The sequence below is a fragment of the Gobius niger genome, assembly GCF_951799975.1.
Source record: "Gobius niger genome assembly, chromosome: 17".
In the NCBI taxonomy this organism is placed as follows: domain Eukaryota; kingdom Metazoa; phylum Chordata; class Actinopteri; order Gobiiformes; family Gobiidae; genus Gobius; species Gobius niger.
In genome coordinates, this window is record NC_136868.1 from 10,310,982 (window position 1) to 10,332,453 (window position 21,472).

The 21,472-nt window shown below is 39.9% G+C and overlaps 1 protein-coding gene across 1 annotated transcript in view; it reads left to right on the forward strand.

The window, feature by feature from the left end:
- Positions 1-21,472, forward strand: part of gabrg3 (gamma-aminobutyric acid type A receptor subunit gamma3) — a 55,280-nt gene that overhangs the window by 32,238 nt on the left and 1,570 nt on the right. Inside the window, exons 4-8 of the mRNA XM_079574957.1 lie at positions 3,196-3,416; positions 8,498-8,580; positions 13,099-13,236; positions 14,917-15,069; positions 19,298-19,500. Of these exons, the coding sequence (XP_079431083.1) occupies positions 3,196-3,416; positions 8,498-8,580; positions 13,099-13,236; positions 14,917-15,069; positions 19,298-19,500 (798 nt within the window). The remainder of the gene's footprint in view (positions 1-3,195; positions 3,417-8,497; positions 8,581-13,098; positions 13,237-14,916; positions 15,070-19,297; positions 19,501-21,472) is intronic.

Consider the following 21,472-nt stretch of genomic DNA (forward strand, 5'->3'; position numbering starts at 1 on the left):
TAATAAGATTGATTAAACAGTGTTTTTTTTTAAACTAATACCACCCAAACATTTACATTTTATCATATTTTTGTTGGCCATAACATGTAAATATTCACAGGACAGCGAGGAATAAGTAAGTACACCGCCTGAATTTCAGTAAACTGCAGAAGTTTTGTCAAGAGAAAATTCTAATCTGCAACTACAGAAAAGCAGTTATTGCTCCAAAAGGGTCAGCAGCTATTTAATGCAAGGGGTCACTTACTTATTCCATACTGTTGTGAATTTCTCAGGTCTTTCTGCAAAATATCTTTGAAAAAGGCAACAAAACAGCCCCACACCATGATTTTCCTGCACTGTACTTGCACAGTGGGGAAAGGGTTTTTGATGTTGATGTGCTGTTTTTCTCCACACATGATGTTGTGTGTTCATCCCAAACTATTCAACTTTGGTTGTGAAAGAGCTCTTGGATGCTCCACAGCACTTCTGGAAACATATACTGTGGACTGATAGAATTTTGCATAAGTGTGTGTTTGTGTATTTTTTGTTTTGTTCTCTTGTTAGTGTTTTTATTGTTTTTGTTATGGTAATGCAAAGGTTTGAACTGCTGCCTTTTTGTTCTTGTCAATTTGAATAGAGGTCCCCCTTGAAAACGAGATGATTCTCTTGAAATAAACGAATGTCAACTAATAATAATAATGGACTTCTGCAGAAATGTGTACAATACGGTGTTGCCTACATACGATAGAGTACTATGGAGTGAGCCGCATGAGGTAAAGATCAGTGTCTAAAAACAGCTCCATCAGTGGGAGGACGGGGGATCGATAATCTCTTCAGATCTCCCTTTGACTGAAAACACATGGAAACCCTTTAGATAAACTGTTGGCCGTCTATAAGAAACCCGTGCGTTATTCATAGCTATTCTTCAGTCACTGGTCGTTCGATGTTCTTTTCATTTATTCCTAAAACTGAGCACAATGACTTTGCTGATTACAGACTTGTGTGTAATTGCAGACTGCTTCAAACATGGGATAAGTGCAGATACAGGTCAATAGTGGGTGGTTTCACTTCTTCAGCGAACTTTACTTCAGATGTTTTGTACGAGACGCGTGTTGAGGTTTTTACTGATGTTTTTGATCAAACTGAAATTATTAATATCGCTCGGGTGAGGATTGTAGTTCAAGCCTTGTTTTATTGTGCAACACTACAAATAAAAAGTAACCCGGATTTCAACAGATAATCTAATGCAAGCAATGAAGAAATAGTGTTTGTGTGTTTGCCTGTGACTTTTAGCTTTTTTTCCCTCATATTTACCGACTACTGGGGTTAGAGAACGCACTGTAGTACTTAACACCAGAAGAAGTTACTGAATCACCTTGACCCTCTCCTGATGATAAAATGCTGGGATCTGATTGGAGGACACTGACCCACCAGCTCTATGTGATAAAACATGTCACTCAATACTTCTCGCCCTCAGACCACAGAGCCGTCACACTTCCAGGCGTTAACATGGATCTTCAACTGACACTTCTGTAGGCTTCAATGTGTTAACAGGTAATATCTGAGACCTATAGGTCCACGGTCAGGCAGCTTCATCCTGCGGGTTTAGAGCCACATGCGGCACTTTGCTGCTGCTTTTGCGTCTCTGGTTGTTTGAAAGGTGAGCTCTTCACTGATATTTTCAACTGTTGAGTTGTTTTGATCATGATTCCAGATTTTCGGGCACAAAAAATACAGTGTTTTACAATACATAAAACTAATTCTTATTTGGGTCACAGCTAGTCACAGCTAGTCATCAATCTTGATGATTGGATGAATGAATTTCTGAGTATGTAAAAAAAAAAAAAAAAAAGTTAGTCTCTTGCCCATTCCTGTGCAGAGTTATGGATTGAAATAGCCAGAATGCTCACGCAGCTTAATATTTAAAAAGAGGGCAGAGGGCACTGATATAATAATAGATCTGGATATAAGATAAGATGATAATATGATACTTTATTGATCTCACAGATGGAGAAATTGCATTCGATGAGAGAGCATCTGGCAGCAGCACCCATTCAGTGCGCACCACTCTTTTTCCACTCTTTTTTTTCTGTGGTGAAAGATCGTTGTGTCGCGGCCGCCATCTTCACTGTTTTGGTCACAGGAGGAGCACTGGTTGATGGGAAATCCGTAGACGATGACCACAGCATATTATAGCCATGTGGTAAATGGTCAGTCTTTCCCAGGGCGGCTGTGGCTACAATAGTAACTTACTGCTATTGAGTGTGGGGTGAATGAATAATGACTTTATGTAGCACTTTGAGAAACGTGTTAAAACAGGCTGTAAGCTGTTGTTATTTATTAGGCCACAGTCCTTTACAATATGCGGCCCGCCACCCGTTGTGGGGGCTGAATTTCGGCCCACCCCTGTCCTAGTGTGAGTCTCAAAGAAAGTTGAGAACCTCTGTAATTAGGCCTGGGACAAAATATTGTATCGTATCGCAATACTTCTTGGTGCAGCACCAAGTGTCAATACTTTATTGCAATACTTTCAATACTTGTGTTTGGAAGCATTATTATCCTGAACTCCTTTGTTTTCCAGTAACAGTTACACTTTGTTACATTTTGTGTTAATGCACTTTTCAATATTAACGCTTTGATAAATGTCAAATGGCTTTTTATTTATAATCTTTTGGATACATGATTGTTTTCTTTTTACACATTTTCAGGTAAACATATTACTTCATAATTACTTCCTGTATTGGAATACTTATTGGATTGTGACAAAAGTGTATCATCCCAGCCTTAACTGCTATAGGGCAATCCGGCACCAAAAGACAGCAAACAATGGACAGGCTCTGGAGGGTAAAACATGTGGGACGAGAGAGGCCTGAACTGTGCCCTTTGATAACAGATGTAAGATCAGTCTTTTGAGTAAGTTGTTGACAGTTTTGTATTATTGTAAAGATAGAGAAGCCTGTTTTCAGCATTTGACCCATCCATCAATGCCAGTGCAGTCCTTATGGGCCATTCTTCAGATCTTTAGCCACTATCCTGGTCAGGACAGAGCTGAAGGATTGGGTCATTCTGAATGTTTTTGGAAGGTGGGAGGAATATAAAGCAATCACATGGAGAATGTTAGTGTCTTTTAGTGTTTCAAGTGTGTTTGTTTAACCCTCATCCCACACCTTATTCACCAGTCCGGTTGACTTACGACCGTTTCTCTTCCTCTCCCAGGAGTACCAGATCGACATCATCTTCGCTCAGACGTGGACTGACAGCAGGCTGAGCTACAACAGCACCATGAAGATCCTCACGCTCAACAGCAACATGGTGGGGCTCATCTGGCTCCCGGACACCATCTTCAGGAATTCAAAGACGGCAGACTCACACTGGATCACCGTGCCCAACCAGCTGCTGCGCATCTGGAACGACGGCAAAATCCTCTACACTCTCAGGTGAGGCTCAAAGAAGACTGGTTTCTCCTCTTCTTCTTACACTTGATTCAAAACAAAAATCCCTGTAGTGTACCATCATTTTGTAATTTGTTGAGAATATGCTGCTGGGACGTTCTTATTTGTGCTTACTCTGTGAATAGACTTAGTGTTCCAGTTAAAAATCCCTGGAGCCCCTCCTCTGTGCCCCGACCCGGGCGTTGGAAATGGATGACCCTCTGAAAATATGTTTTGCAAAAGCGAGCAAATATATTACAATCTATACCAGTGATTCACAAACTTTGGTTCCCCAGAGTTTCCAAATTAAATGTATAGAATTCAAGTGGAAAAAGTGGCATTTTAATGTGTTGTATGTGGATTATTGCTCGAGATGCATTTATTAACCATTGAAGAGAAGATAAATATACATTTTACCAGACATTAAGGAGTTGGTCTGGTTCCTGATTAGAACATTATGTTGGAGTCATTCACTGGTAAAATAAGGGTCAGTGGAATAAAGAGGTTGGGAATCACTGCTCTATACCATTATTGTTTATTGTTTATTGTGATTAGCAAGAACAAAGTAAAGAAATTTGGTGTGGGGATTAGGCCAAAGGTTGGTTATTAGTTTGTCCCCTGCAGAGAACTGTGTTACAAAAATACTTGTGGGAGGTGTCTAAAAACTTTGGTATCGCTTTATATTAAGGAGTGCTTGTTTAGTATTAACAAGGTATTAATAGGCATTAGTAATCTGCTTAGGGTTAGGGTAGGCCATGAACAAGCATATTATTCACGGCATGGTAGTAGTATTAGCATGGTAGTTGATAATAATATAAGGATGAGCAGCTTGTGAATTAAAGGAACTATACGGAGTTTAAAAATTGTAAAATTATGTATTTTCCTGCCCTACATGTTCCAGCCATGTCCTAATGTGTAGAATGAGCCCAGACCTGTTCACCACAACTGCCGCTAAAATCCTGCACTGTCACTCAAAAAGGCGTTAATTCTGGTCGGAAGTGCCGTCATGCACGAGTTTAATATAGAAGCTGCAGTCCCTCGTATGGCCTGAGGTGGCAGTAGTGAGTATATAATGGCCAACTTGCATCTAGTCCCTTTAAGGCTGGGACAAATCCAAAGTATTGTATCATATCGCTATACTTTTTGCTGCAATACCAAGTTTCGATACTTCATCATGTATCACAATACTTTCAATTCTTGTGTTTGGAGGTATTTTTATCATGCCCTCCTTTGTTTTCCAATAACAGTTACACAACACTTTGCTACATTTTGTGTTAATGCACTTTTCAATATTAACACTAAATAAATGTCAAATGGCATTTGGTTTATGAACTTTGGACACATGACTGTTTGCACATTTTAAAGGGGCTAGATGCAAGATGGCCATTTTATACTCACTACTGCCACCTCAGGTCATACGTGTAACATGAAGGCAATTAGGACCCGAAGTAACACCTTATTGAGTGACAGCACAGGATTTCAGAGGCAGGTGTGATGAAGATGTCTGGGCTACACCTTAGGACATTGTTGGAACATGTCGGGGGAAGAAAATACTTTTTTTTTTTTTATTCTTTAACTCCGTATAGTCCCTTTAAGGTAAATATATCACGTGACAAAAGTGTATCATCCCAGCCCTATTATTAATATCTTCACAAGCATGTTTTTATTGGCCTTCATGGCGTCATAAATTGTCACCAACACACGCTAGCTTGTAAGCACAGCTTCGTGTACCAAATATAATTATGAACAAAAGCAAATGGTGTTACAACCAACCCCAGTCTCCCCATTACTGTGGACTCCGGCACCAGGACGGACGACGTTATAAAGGCGATACCCTTCAGCCGAGAGAGAGCTACACATAACAAGTTTCTTTGATTTTATCCATATTGTTTTTAACTCTGAACTGCAAAATACTATATTTGTGCGTTCAGTTTTAAGCCTTTTCCTTGTATAAATATTAGCTTCTCTCTCTCTCTTTTGAAAACTACCAGACCTTTGTTGCAGCAGAGCAGATTTATGCAAAAACAATTTATGATTTCCCCCAAAAGAGCAACGAGAAGGCAATTAGCTGCTGTCATTAGCCTTGTATGTGCAAATTGCCGCTCGGCTTTAGACCCTCGTGGCCCGCGGCTCTCTGGGTAATTGTGGCATTTGACATTAATACGAGCCGCCTCTTCAGTAATAAGCACCTCAGTCTTTTTTTCACTCTTTAGCGCGGTCCACAACATCCACATTTTAATAGCCTTTAGAGGACATTCACTCAGCCTCGACCCACTATTATGTACTACACAGACAGGACTTTATCAACTTTGCATCCTGTTGTCATTGCGTTGACACTGTAGTGATTCATTCATTGTTTGTTCATGGATGACAGTGGCTCAGATGGTAGAGCGGGTCAACTTTTCACCTGAGGGTTGGGGATTCGAGGTACAGTCTGTCAACATATCCTATCTAAAAAGCAGGCAATTTTCACTGTTTGCCTAAAAACTACAAATATAAGTGCGGTAATAGGTGGCTGCTAATGTGTTCTTTTTAATGTGTTGCTTGATTGTGTTGTTACAATAAAGTTGAGACTTTTAATCCTGAGAAATAATTACCTTAAAGGGATATTTCAGGATTTTTGACCTCATTTCCTAGATATCCAGTGTCTTGTTGATTTCTGGAGAGAGATATATGTGTTTATTCTTGCAGTCCTTATATTTGACGAGTTTAGGAGTTTAGTGATGCTAGGCTAGTGCTAGGCTAGTGCATGTCTATGGTAACTAGTAGCCTGCATTGAAAACTGTCTGACCCAAGCACAGTGCACCAGAGGCAAATAAATTATAGCACGAGACTACCAATATAAATGTCTGTGTTGACTGAATATTTTTTTAATTAAAACCATTTTTCATTTAAAATAACTTATATTTGAGCAGCATCAGCTCTCTGGTTGTAAGCTACGCTGCGGCGGAGTGATCTGCTTGGTTCCCGGATCTACAGTCGTTTGTTTACCTGTGGCCGGCGTTACTACATGTGTAATTCACAAAGGAGCTTTTCTACAAATCAGACATGACAACGTTTGGAGATGATTTTGAAGATGTTTTTAATGCAATATCCAGAAATCAACAACACTCTGGATAACTAGGAAATGAGGCCCTATATGTCAAAAATAAAATAAAATAAAATAAAATTCACTTTATTTATCCGTTAGGAACTTCATTTGCAGGAGAAGTGCCAGTACGGGTCCGATAAAAACAGTACATCCACAGACATTCAACAACATACAGCAATAATAAATACATTAAAAAAACAAAAAACAATATAATGGGCCTTTGATAGACCAAGGTCCACACAGTCATTTATTCAGCAGGCGGATGGAGGTCAGGAGGAAAGTGGAGGTCGCCCTCTTTGTCCCCAGGGGGAGGGACCTGAACCTGCGCCCTGACGGCAACAGGGTTCCTTTCCTCAGAACTCTGGAGTCATAGATGCTGCTGAGTGAAATATCCCTGCAATATCTTCATTTGTAGAAGTTGTGTTTGAGTTAGCACCATAGACATATTATTAATAGACTGTCATTACTCACTCCTCCCCATTTGCCATAAGAGTTTGGTCATAGCCACGCAGCTCCAATGCTAACAGTCCGGCCCTCATTAGTATATGAGATTTCTAAAATGTTTCTAACGAAAACCAGCCTGGTCCCTTTAATTCTGCCTAACCCAGCGTTTTCACTGGATATATCTAGCTGTAGAAAGTAAAAAAAAAAAAATGGACCAGACGTTACAGTTTTTTAGAACGTGTCTAAAGTCCAATGCTATGCAATGTAAAACTGGCTTGTTCTGCCGCCCACATATGGAGGTACTACAGCAATGGTGGCCAGTGGCGGCCCCTAGTGTCGCCGTAGTGAATCTCAGCTACAAGCGGCCTTTGGTTAGCACACTGGAGTTTATGTTCAAGTTAAATATCAGGCTTCTTTTTGTTCTATAGGTAAACTTTCAACTCCCATATCCTATATGTATGAGCACCTGGCCCTTGTCCAGCTGCTGACACATAGGGTAAAACGGTGTGAACGTGATTATGCAGCCCATCTGCTGCTGACCTTCAATTACAAACTGTTGAAGGCGCTCTGAGCATATACCTTATCTCCTCCAACCTTCACAGAACACAATAAACTGTGGAAAAGCTCTTACACACAATGAGTTTCTCAGGCTTCAGATAAAAGTGGAACAGCCGTGAAGCTTTTGTCGCTGTGCAAATGATAATAAACAAACGGGACAATACCGTGCGCAGAAGAGGCTGGATATCTCAGGATGTCGTCTGTGTTCATTACAGATCATTAAACCTTAGTTTTTCAATACCTTTAGCTGTGGCTCCGAGACAATGAGTGGGCATTGTGGATACTAAAGTGCAGTTTTGAATTAAGAGAAGAAATGAGAAGCTCTATTCTTCAAAGCATAGCAACCTTTGTCTATCTTACTCGTTCCCATCATTCACATCTCAAGGATCAGCCTTTACTGCGTCAGAACCTAATACTGTCCTTAATCTGAACAAAAGAACGAAACGCCTTGTTGTTCTGTCTTTTGTTTCTGAGAGAGCGTGACTTTGAGTTCACTCCAAACCGCCCCGAGGAAGAATCCACAGCAATTAATAGAGACGAAACAGAGAAGTGTCCTCACCCGCCGCCCCGTGAGAGCCGACTGCAGCGATGTCTTTCTGCATATACAACTGCACTCATGAAAGATCCCAAACTAACCGCTGTGCTGTCTCTAAAGTGGGGTTAAACGTTCAATTAGCAAATCTCAAAGGCTGCAATTATGCTTGGTAATTTAACTTCTTGTAGATAGAAAACCCTGTAGCTTAGACCTCTGTAATCAGAAATACACTTGATTATTGTGCTGTATTAGTTTAGCTATTCATATTATTGTATTACGCAAAACTTTACAATGTATAAAATGTTTGTGATTTGAATCTCAGTTTAAAGGATAGGTTTAATCTCAAATCACAATCGCACAAAATCCAAGCTCCATAGTTAAACCGTTCAGCACCAAAAGGCAGCAGTTTTCTTTTAGAGGGAAACATAATGCTGATTGTATGTGCTGTTTTTTCTCCAGACTCACCATAAACGCGGAGTGCCAGCTGCAGCTTCACAACTTCCCGATGGACGAACACTCCTGTCCCCTCATCTTCTCCAGCTGTAAGTGTCCCACCTGGCTCTGCACCTGGCACCAAATCACTGAGATCCATTTAGTCTACGGGGCAATGTGTTTCATCTGATTCATAGCAGATTCATAGCAAATGTTGTTTTGCAGATATGCAAAAAGTGTGGTGTAAAGGGAGGATTATAGCCTAACACTCTCAAAACTACATCTTAACTAATTTGATTAAATTATAGTTTACCGTAATTTCCGGATTATAAGACGCTACTTTTTTCACATGCTGTGAACAAAGTGGCCTATAAAACAATGCAGTTAATTTACAATCCATGTTACAACATGGACAGACACCTGCGGCTTACAAACGAGTATACTATACTATATATGTGCTTTTTCTTTTTTCTTTTTGAATTTAGTTTTCACGGCTTATATTTAGGTGAGCTCTATAGTCCAGAATTTACAGTAATTGTTAGTGCTCCGCAGAACCTGAGTGCCTCTGCTCCACCTGTGCAGTATGCTCCATCTTCACTCTCTCTCTGCACCCTCTAGTCTCCACACTCTACTCTGTGTGCACATGCAGGCTCCAGAGAACACCAGCACATGTAGGGAACGGCAATGTTTTCCAAAGCATGACGGTACCATTGTTTTTAAGTCTGTGTTTTACAAGTCGTTAGTTAATTAAGCAGTGGTTCTGGTGGGATCCATCATTACTCTAGAATAACAGGCTCTATAATATAATTTAATATTATATTATATAAAATACAATATGGTCACACAGATTATTGCTTAAAAAAAGCACCAATTAAGCCCATGAGGCTGAAAATCATGATCAATATTTTAGCAAATGTAATTCTGACAGACTCGAGTCTTGATTTTGTGCTTATTCATCAAATAGATTTTAAAAAGAAATGTTTTGCTGGGACAGGCTTGACGATGGCTCTATGACCCACTTTTTGGTCCTGACCCGCCTGACAGACACAAAACAGAATTAGCTGAATTTAAAAAAAAATACATGTCTGCTTTTCTATGAATAAATGGTTGATTAAAACAGAAGTCTCTCGTAAATACAGCCCTGACATGTTTCCATGTGAATCATCACGGACAAGAACAGCCACAGAACAGAAACGCCTTGTTCTCCTGCTGTAAAAATGGTCGTTGAGTGTTTTCTGCTTAATGTGTGATAAAAGTTAATTGCAGTCTTCACCTGCGCTGTGTATTTATCCTGATAATGGACATGATGAAAAACCTTCTTTCACACCATAATGCTTGGAGAAAGACGGCTCTCTAAATGTCACCTGGCTCTATATTGGCCCGGAACAAACCAGCATAGAAATAAGGATTGACCTTCAGCTGTTTCCCAGAGATTTTGCAGATTTTCAAACCAGATGCCCTTCCTGATCCAACCACCCACACGACGGGAGAAGGCTGTGATTAAGTTTATTACAAAATGACATTTACAATTTTGCCTTTATTTTATTGTATTTTAGCTTACTGTTCTTACCACCACCATTATTCCTTAAACGTCACTTCCTCTCAGTTTTCCTTGACTGAGATGATTCTTATTCCACCTGATAGAAATGTGTTTTATCATCACTGTTTAATTGAGCTAACCATTTCAATTTTATGATAGCGTCTCAAAAGCTTAACGTTGGTTTGATGGTTTTTATAAAATATCATGTACATTTTCTTTTTACTAGCATCAATGTCGGGCATTTCTCTCAGTTATGTTGCTCCAAGGACCATGACAGTTTACAGTGAACTCAAGAAAGAAGCTCAACCTTAAAGCGGCTAAATGCAAGTTGGCCATTTTATACTCACTACTGCCACCTCAGGTCATACGTGTAATTCTGACCCGAATTAACACCTTTTTTTAGTGACAGTGCAGGATTTTAGAGGCAGTTGTGGTGAATAGATCTGAGCTCATTCTACACATTACGACATTGGTGGAACATGTAGGGGGAGGAAAATAAATAATTTTGACATTTTTAAACTCCGTATAGTCCCTTTAAATGATAAATAAACTGCTGTTTTCCGCTGTGAGTTGCCGAAGTCAAGAAAAGAGACAGAATTGTGTCTGTCCAATTCCCGAAAACCACATGAACGCGACATATTGTTTGTGAAAACACTGTACACATCTATTATAAATTAATACATTTATTTCCTACCAAATAGTGAAATACAGGCTTAATGATTTGTTTTCCCCAAGATAAGCTAAACATACTAATATATACTAATATAAATACTAAAGATTAGTCCAAAAGTTTAAAGCAGTACTAAGTAACTCATGCCCCTAGAGGCCATAAGCGCCACTGCAGGTCTCGTAGCATGTTGCGTTTTTTTTACTCATGAATTGTCCCAGAGAGTTAATACTATGCTGACAGAAAAGAGAAAGGGAGAGAGGGATATTGTACATCCAGTTACACAATGGAGATATATTTTTATACTTAAATTTGGCTGTAAATACTGTTACTGTTAGCCTGTTAGCTTCTTCTTCATGATTTCATTAGTGTGTATTGCGCCGCTAACCCTACCCCCAGAGGGGTTTGTTAAGGTAAGCAAGTTACTTAGTACTGCTTTAATTATCAAAGTTAATTTAAAGAAATCAGACAAATAAGAGGAGACTCCTGTTTCTTGCTCACAAACTCACGTAAAGTAACATGTCACAATATGGCCACTAGAGCTGCGCACTAGTTTACAATAGATTACCATGGCAACGTCCTATCTCAAGTGTTATTGTATCTGTGTGCTCCACACTATGTCCACCTGCTGGGGTCCATTAAACACCTTTTACTGAGCCCTTCGTGAAAAACAAAGTGCTTCCATGGGGTTATTTGTATTTTTTCTTTTTTTAAATATTTTTTATACAGAAAACAGCGATGGACACACCATTATTTACAATCATGTATAATAAACTTGAATTATTAGCAATTTTTGTTCAACACATTCTTTGACCTGTGAAGGCCACATGCATTTTACCTGTAATTTTACCTGTACAAGAAAGGCTTCCAAGTGCGAATTACGTGTTGCTTAGAGGCAGATCATTTGTACAACCAACAATGGCAACAGTCGAGATTTGTTCCTTGAAATGTATGGCTAAAGTGCTCAGCTATGATATTTTCCCAGTATACAAACAGTAATTGAGCCCCTATTGATGCCACACTCTTCATAATGAGACTAATGCCAGGTCCCTTTCTCTCACTTATAAAATTACACGTGATTGGCTGCTGTAATAGCCTTTCAATGTGAGACCTGCACTCATATTGTATCTATCGAGGGTGCACAGTGGGAGTACCACAGGGCTCCATTTTAGGACCGGTTCTTTTTTCCCTTTACATAAATGATCTTCCAGAAGCATGCAGAAACACCCAGATACAAATGTATGCAGACGATGCTGTAATATACACTCCAGCAAAAAATATACAGGAAGCAGGGCGTATTCTTACATCTGAAATGGCCCAAGTCTCAAAATCATGTCTCCTCTTAGGAGACACACTAAAAAGACCGTAGAGCTCGAACTGGTACAAGAGTTCAAATACCATGGAGTGGTTCTAGACTTTACTTTCACGTTCAAAAGTCATGTCAAGAAAATGTGTAAAACTATTACATTTAGTCTTCATACCTTCAGATATATTAGCTCATCAATGACACTTCAGGCAGTCAGGATGTTTCTGCATGCCATATATTGAAAATTTTAAATACTTTAGATTTGCTTGTATGGTTTACAAAATACTTAATGGACTTGCAGCACCGCCATTAAGGGAATTCATAAAATTGAAATCCTCTTCTGGCAGAGCAACCCGGTCCATGGTTAGAGGAGACTGTGAAGTGCCCTTCAGACATATCGCCTTTGGGCAGATCGTTCTTTCAGTCAGGGGCTGTAACATCTGGAACAGCAGCCCTCTCACGATAAGAGAATGCCCCACATTTAACACATTTAGGACTCAATTAAAAAACTGGTTGAAATCCAATCAGCGATGTGCTCATTAGACCCTGTGCAGATCTCTTGGTGCAGGACTGAGCCGAGTGTCAGGATCCTCTGCACAGGTGTTTTCTTGTTAATAATAATTGTACATATTTAGCCCTATAATGTCCTATATTTGAACTGTATGACCTGCCGTTGCACCAATCCATTCTATTGTGCAAGACACAGAACGAACATTCAGATATTATCAATGTATGAATTGTATCAACATTTATTATGTAAGTATGTAGCCTCAACTTTTACAATTGTTTTATGTTTTATAATTGTTGTTGGCATTATACACCTTGCCCAGGGACAACAGCTGAAAACTAGCTTTGCAGCTAATGCTGACACATTTACAGAAATGTTAATTAATGTGTACTGTCCCTGTCAAAGTAACTAATAAATAAAATATATAATAAATTAATATCAGCTCATGAGCTAATGATTTACTGCCTTTACTGTAGGACTATGGGAGCTGTCAAATCTAACTTTATCTCATGATGTGGTAATTTACTGCAACAACCCTTGGCTTCAGCGCGTGGCCTTCGATGAAACGCGTGACTAAATGTGCTGTCATGTCTCTGCGTGGTTGCAGACGGGTACCCCAGAGACGAGATGGTGTACAAGTGGAGGAAGAACTCGGTGCAGGCGGCAGATCAGAAGTCCTGGCGTCTCTATCAGTTTGACTTCATGGGGCTCAGAAATACCACAGATGTGATCACTACAACAGCAGGTAAGCGCGGTCTCACGATTATCAAGGTAAAGTGTAAATATTCATATAGATGCACGCTCTCCCCTCTCCGTGGACCCGCCTGTTCAGCTACAAACTTCTTCCACCACATTTCCACTGCAGACTTTCCATCTCCTCCTCTGCACATCAGTTTGCACACCCCACAATGATGTCATGTATTGTCCCCATGAGCTGCTTTACTCTCCATTCATTACATCAATGACATCGCCCTCAGCAAATGAGCATTTCATAAAACTATATTTTACAAAAAGACTATCTTTTGTTGTTGTTGTTTTATTTGGGCTGCATGTTTTGAAAATAATTTGGGAATTCAACAAATATCCTTCTGAAATTAATAGGTTCATTTTATGAAACCATTTCAACACGGTGTCTTTTAGTTGAAATAAACATGGTACGTTTTTTTCTTCAATTTTATGAAAAAAAAAAAACTTAAAAAGTACTAAATCAGGACAAAAGCTTAAATGGACTAGATGCAAGTTGGTCATTTTTATACTCACTACTGCCACCTCAGGTCTTACCCGTAACTGCATGACGGCACTTCGGATCCGCATTAACACCTTTTTGAGTGACAGTGCAGGATTTTAGAGGCAGTTGTGGTGAACAGGTCTGGGCTCATTCTACACATTAGGACATTGATGGAACATGTAGGAGGAGGAATATACACAATTGTAACATTTTGAAACACTGTATAGTCCCTTTAAATGCAACAAAATCAGAAAAAATGATTTAAATTGAACTTTTGGCGAAGCTGCAAAAAAAACTGTAAAGCTGGTGATTTTGCCAGCAAAAGAAAATGTCATTCTTTTCTTACTCTTTGAATTGTCCCTCAGTTTGATGGTCCAACTTGTGTTATTTTGTGATTTGTCCGTTCATTTTTCTATTTAAATTCAATAAAATCTGCATGACCTCTATCCCTTTGATTTGATAAAAGTAATAGGTTTCGGCTTCATTCCAGAATTCTATTTGAGTTGGAGGGCATGAAGAAATAATAAGACTATAGTTCATATGTGCTGGAAGAGAGGACTTTGAACTTTGTGACAGATTTTGTTTTGTGTGAATTGGCCCAGGAATCTGATTTTTGACAGTTACCGTAGTTATCAACATGGAATTTCCAGCTGTCTTCAACCACAGTTTTAAAATAGCTCTTTAGAGAGTTGTGATGTCATGTGAACGCAATCTATTGTTTTCTAAACACCCTCAAAGGAAAAAGTAACTGTACTATAATTCAGTTACTCAAGATGAGTTTTCTAAATACAAGTATCCGGTTACTTCCCAACATTGCCATATATTGTTGTATTATATATTAGCTCTCAGTGATATGGATGTTGCAACAGTTGGGAAATGTATTGTGCTGCCCTGTTGCCAGTGTCGGTCTGTCTTGGATTTTGCAGAAGTGACTCAAACTTTTATAGGGAAACTAATTTCCTTCTCACTTGGAGCTCAGATCCTGCAGCTCCTGTGATATTAAGTCACTAACATCTCTCTGTGGCATCGTTCTGATCAGAAGTTGAAATTTTTTAACTATACAGGGTTTTTTTTTGCCACAGACTCTACAACTCCACTCTGCTATAGACCCGAAAGCGTGTAAAGTCAAATTCAATATAATAATGAATTTGTGGAATCCATTTATTTTGAGTAAATTCTGTTTTGTTTGTGCTTCAGGTGACTATGTGGTGATGACGGTGTACTTTGACCTGAGCCGGCGAATGGGTTACTTCACCATTCAGACGTACATCCCCTGCATCCTCACTGTGGTCCTGTCCTGGGTCTCCTTCTGGATAAAGAAGGACGCCACTCCGGCTCGCACCGCTTTGGGTAAGAATCACCAAAACAAAGTCTGGCTGTAGTTTTCATAGTAAGTCACCAGGTTGTAGTATAGTGGTTGTCTGCATAGTGCCCGTGTGTCCTTGGGCAAAACACACCTTACCCTGCTGTGTGTGACTGGGTGATTTGTGGTGGTTGGAGAAGCCTTTGGACAAATTTGTCAATATAATTGTAGTTTAACAGTCCTGCCCATCCCCTGGTAAAGGTTTGGAAAATCGGTTTGGTTTATTTAGCGATGTATATGTAAGTAGATTAGACTAAATTAGACTAGATGCAAGTTGGTCATTTTTATACTCACTACTGCCACCTCAGGTCTTACGCGTAACTGCAGGTTCCATATTAAGCTCGTGCATGACGATGCTTCGGACCCTTTTTGAGTGACAGTGCAGGATTTTAGAGACAGTTGTGGTGAACAGGTCTGAGCTCATTCTACACATGAGGACATGGGTGGAACATGTAGGGGGAGGAAAATACTTAGTTTTAACATTGTTTTTAACACCCTTTAAAATAAAATGTATCAAAAGGAAAAAAAAAGAATAATTTCTCAAATCTCTCAAACCATTACTAAGAGCTTAGATTAAACAAAAAACAAAATGTTGATCAGTTCAAGGCAAAAAAAAGTGGTGGTAACCCTTAGTTACTGGACATGTGTAAAAACACATAAGGAGACGGGAAAATAGCAAAAAGAGTTTGGAGCCGTTGGACAGTTCTATAGACGCAGCCTTAAGTTTTTTAAAAAGGCTTTGGGAATTTTTTATTGGATTTAGCGGGACTGTTAATGCTGGCCATTCAGTCCCTTTTTTGCACTTGATGCAACATCTTCTAAGACACCAGACAATAGCTTTTATAAGCGCTCATGGAAGGGCCTAGTTCACTGGCCTGGAGACTAGTTGGAGACTAGTTGGAGACTAGTTGGCGACTCATGTCTCACAAAGCTGAGTCGTCAGGGAGTGAAAACAAACAGGTTTGAATTCAGCAGAGACTTCTCTGCGTGGTCTCCGCGCAGTCTTAAGCAGTTGTGTCGAGTCGCAGACATTTGTTGTCCACAACCTGTGGCATGAAGACATCTCCGAGACGTCGGGGTGATGTAATGTGGTGAGTGCGCAAGCAATTACAGTCTGGGAGATGTCGCTGTGACTGCCAGTTGCGGCAGTTGCGGCAGTTGCGGCAGTTGCGGCGACGTCTCCTCCGGTGAGATAGGCCCTTAAATTAGTGAATTCATTTTCAGCTTCTTTTCTGTCTTTTCAGTTCGGCTGCATTCATTCATTTTTTTTTATGAGTCTTAATTTCTTTCTTTTCGTCTCATTTTGTGTCTTGCTTCTTTTGTTTGCATGTTGACAGTTTTGTGGGACGTTTCACAGCAGGTAACTGATTTTCATGTTTACACACAAGAGACAAGTTGACAGCACTTTCAAATCAGTGCCACTGAATCTTCCCTCATGTAGCCTTTAAAGAACCGTCCAATATGTGCTGAAGGAATTAAGTCCCGTTTTCTCCCTGATTGAGTGAAGCTCTCCCTCGTCTCCTGCCGTAATGGAAAGGTGTATTGTGTTGTCGTCCCTCCCTTGTGGTGACCTGTGTCTCCTTAGCACTTTTCCCACCACTGCCCTCAGCAATACACTTAAATATGACGTTTCAAAGATACCAACCATTTTAAGTCTCTCTGGATTTGTACAGTGCGTGGAGGACTGTAACAACAACATGTCGGCTCTGTGTGATTATATTGTATGTGGATTTTGATTGAAAAAGAAAAAAAATCGATAGACGGTTTGCTGCACAACAAAGAGACCTATAACAAGCCTTTGCTATTGAAACAAGAACAAAAAAACTATAAAATAATATACCCCCCCTCCTTCAGAAAGCACAATTGTCTAAACTGTGTCAACTGCTTTAGCTGTGACAGACTAGATACATCACCTTTGAGCAGGAGGTGCAGCTGACAGCGAAGATGAATGCCTCCAGGTCGTTTCTTGTGGCTAGATTCATTGTTTAGAGGTAGACAGTGTGGCATGGGGCGCTCTCTGGTCCGGTCACGGGAATCACACCAGAGAACTGGTCCTAAAGGACAGGAACCAGAATAACATGTGAGGAATGTTAGTATGGAAATAGCACTGAGTTTAGTTGAAGGTGATTTTATATGGACATGAGATATTCGGTCCTGTGCTAAAGGGGATAGATGCAAGTTAGCCATTTTATACTCACTACTGCCACCTCAGGTCATACGTGTAACTGCACCTTCTATATTAAGCTCGTGCATGACGGCATTTCGGACCCGAATTAACACGTTTTTGAATGACAGTGCAGGATTTTAGAGGCAGTTGTGGTGAACAGGTCTGGGCTCATTCTACACATTCGGACATTGGTGGAACATGTAGGGGGAGGGAAATACTTAATTTTAACAATTTTAAACTCCGTATAGTCCCTTTAAGTCTTCAATTACAGATCCATAACATTGGTTTTCTGAATTGGTTATAGTTGAGATCTGAGGACAGTTACATTCACTGCCCACAATACAGGAAGATACAACATCTATAAAAGCCTATAAGAAATAATGTATTGTTTTAGTTAAAAAACAGAGAATTCTTCATGCATTCACTGCAGTTCATTCACACATGGGGAAAATGTCTTGAACATACGTCACAAGTTTTCTCCTTTGTCTCTAGCTCTACCTTTTCCACTGTCTGTTCACGGTGGTTCCCTGTGACCTTTTTGAAGCTAAACCTCAGCATTATGTACAGTGCGAGTCTGACCTTTCACAAGCCTTTATGCTGTTCCTCTGTCATTAGTCCTGGCATCGCTGGATCTCCGACAGTATTCTCTTACAGCCCTACAGTATCTGACTGATGTGGGAAACCAGAATTAGTGGAGTTTTGCTTCATTCACACGTTTGAGTTTTCTGTCATCAGAAATCCAGGAAGTGTTTCTTTTTGGTTTTTAAACTCTGTACGAGGGCTGCAAATGCCTTATTGTGACAGGAGATTTTGTTGTTTGCAAAGAACATTGTACGAAAGGAACTGGCCACTGTTTTTCCATACTGAGATATGTTCTTACCTGAGCTTAGATGAGTTGATACATACCTGTCTGGTCTTTGTGCCCGTGGAAAAGCTTGGTCGCTTCCAACTTCACCCCCGTTTGGAGCTATAGGAATAAATTGGGAGAGGCCAAATGCTAACAACATCTTTGGTCGTTTTGCGTGACTGAGCGCACGCACAAAGACCAGACAGGTACGTATCAACTCGTCTGAGCTCAGGTAAGAACATATCTCAGTATGGAAAAATAGTGGCTTGTTCTTTTAAGCAGTGGTCGAAAAGTTACTTAAAAACAGTGTGACATTCTATATTAGAAGTTACAGTTTTAAAATGTATTATGTTTGTATTACATAAATATTACTGTTTCAAAAATGTAACTGAGTAACACTACTTTGAGTGACTTTTACGTTAACTGAAAATAGTAATAATGCCACTGAGCAAAATGCAGTCAGAGATTTCCTTTCCCTTTGACATTATCCACACACTGCAGATCTAATACACCAGTGTCCAGCTTGATTTGATGCTGCATTTTATTTGGGCGGAGGGCATGTTTTTGTTCATACATTTAAATGCGCTTGTAACTGGAGTTGCTTAAATTGTAATGACTAATATATTCCCGTCTTTTTTTAAAGTAATATCTAATATTGCTTACTGAAAAAAAGTATTATATATTTGTAACTCGTTCCTTTTGTAATACGTTACCCCCAACACTGTCCTTAAGTAACTGCAGTTTGCAGTCTCCATTCAAAATGTATTCATTGTGCAGGTATAGTCTTTAATTGAATTTCTTCTTCTACTGCAGAAGGGCTCCAACTTATATTTCCTTGATTTTGTTCCGTAATAGACCACTAAACTCTTCTCCATAAGTCAATACATCATCACCCTGCTCATTCTGTACCGTTTTTTATTCAAAGTCTGTTCAATCAATCAAGCAATCAACGCTTTATTGTCATTGTCATTTAAAAACTACAGGATTTTGTTGTAGCATTACAATAAATAGTACATGGTTGTAAGAGCGCTATTGATTTGTTAGCATCCCTTTAGCAACATTCATTCTCACTGCTGCCTGCAGAGGATGCCCCAGTTTTTAAGCCACAATTATACTTGATGTGCCCACTTGAAAGAAAACACAAAAATGATGTTCCGACCCTCCATTTAGATCGATTTCCTGCCTCTCCTGTTTCCTCCAGGCATCACTACCGTGCTGACCATGACCACCCTGAGCACAGTTGCTCGCACGTCTCTGCCGCGCGTCTCCTACGTCACCGCCATGGACCTGTTTGTCACCGTCTGCTTCCTGTTTGTGTTCGCCGCAGTGATGGAGTACGCCACACTCAACTACTACTCCCACAGTATACGCAGGCCCAGCTGTATGCACAGGAAGAGAGTCACGGTAAGTGAACCAGAAAAAAAGCTTTTCACCTGATTTCTTTTCGAGATAAAGTATTTTAAGAAATCCATTTACTAAACTCATGACGAATATCACACAGCGTCATGAACCGAGGCACATAAAAACAACACACAACCCTATGAGAAGGGGTTTATGTTGACATGAGTTTAATGCGCAGGTTTAATGTAATGTAAATGTAAGAAAAAGAGGAAATTCAGCGTAATAATCTTAAACCTGTGTTAGCCACATAAAGGAGATATATACGTTACGCTCCTCACACTGGCAGAGTTTGAAAGAACAGCTGGTTTCTCCCCTCTGATGGGTCAAAGAGCTGTCTTCTTATCTTATATGGGTGACCCTCTTCAGAGCTGGCTATACATTAAGGCCATGTTACCATAGCAACCTACCCTGATAGAAAATGATTCCCCCTCATCGTACGGCGAGGGTTAACCCCGAAGTTACAGTATCTCGTTTACCCTCTTTTCCAGCTTCGTAGACTCAATGGTTAGAGTCACATCACTTCAAAAACGAGCATCAGAGACAGTTTGTGCAAATCTGTCTGTCAATGTTATTTATACTCTCAGTGATTCTTTCATAGTTCAGACAATGTGCCTGCGCCCTCTATTCAAAGTCTGGAGAAGTCGTCGGGTCGGTGGCACCTTTAGCAGCTTGTCACTGTTTTGAAGGAAAAATGCTCAGGTCCCATCAGGAAAACAAAAGTGAACAGCCTCTGAAACAATATGCATCTAAGAATAACCTTTGTCATGATTCATACATCAGTACTGTATCTGCATCAAAAGCCTCTGACATAACAGGGACGCTTGTGTACTTTGCTCTAACTATGAACAGGACTTTCTCAGGAAATGCCACAATCAATGGGGTAAAACAGCACCCTTTGCCCCTCAGTCCAACATCCATGCATCTAGATCGGCCTCTTTCAAAGACAGTTTAATCACTGTGTATTTTTTATTTTATTTTTTCAAACTCTATTTTCCCTTCCTTCTTAGCCTGGGACGTATTGTTCCATCCTTTCTCTACAGTTCCTTTTGGAGACGTCAATAACCCTTGAACCTTGCACTTGAGCGTTTGTTTACCTGAATTTTAATTTTCTATATTGAAAAGCTTTGACAAAAACATTGAAAATAAGACTCGCAGTGGGTTGTAAATGTTATGCATATGTGTGAAAACTGCCTGAGCACTCTTGATTTCATGAGGAGCTGCTCTAACAGACTCTTGTGTGGAGAGAGGACTGAGAGACATGCTTCCTTTTTCTGTGATGCTGTTGTGCACTTGTGATGCTGATGCTGATGCTGATGCTGTACTGCACTTGTACTTATACCGCAGTTAGTTTGTTTCCATTCCCTGGACAAATACAAACCATAGTCCTTTCATTGAAATGGCCTTGTCAGAAAAATAAACTGTACTGCACTATAAGAGCACTAAATGCATAAATGTACAGAGATTGTTCACAGGAGATTCAACACACAAATCAAACAAGCTGAAATGTGCGGTATCAATAAACATGCCTTGCCTTGCATCCAGTGTGGGTTTTACATTATGAAAAATCTGTACATTGGCCATAGCAAAAGACAATTCAAAACAAAATCTTCCATCTTTTGAATGGTCAAATGTACTCAACATGGCGTTCAAACCAGCATAGTCATCAGTCTTACCAAACTCAATTGTCAAAGATTGGACTGATCTTATTATTGCACCTACAGTATGAAAGTTAAAGGAATAGGGCACCGTTTTTTACATACTGAGAAATGTTCTTACCTGAGCTTTGATGCGTAACCGTCCCGCAAATGTTGGTAGCATTTAGCCTCTTCCAGCAAAGGTATAGCTCCAAACTGGGCTGACGTTAGAAACTACCAAGCTGTTCCATGTTTTTCCCTATTAAAATACAGCTACGTGAGTATTTAAACAATCCAAGTCTAGATACACAAAATTAAACATGTCGATTTTCGAAGGTGTA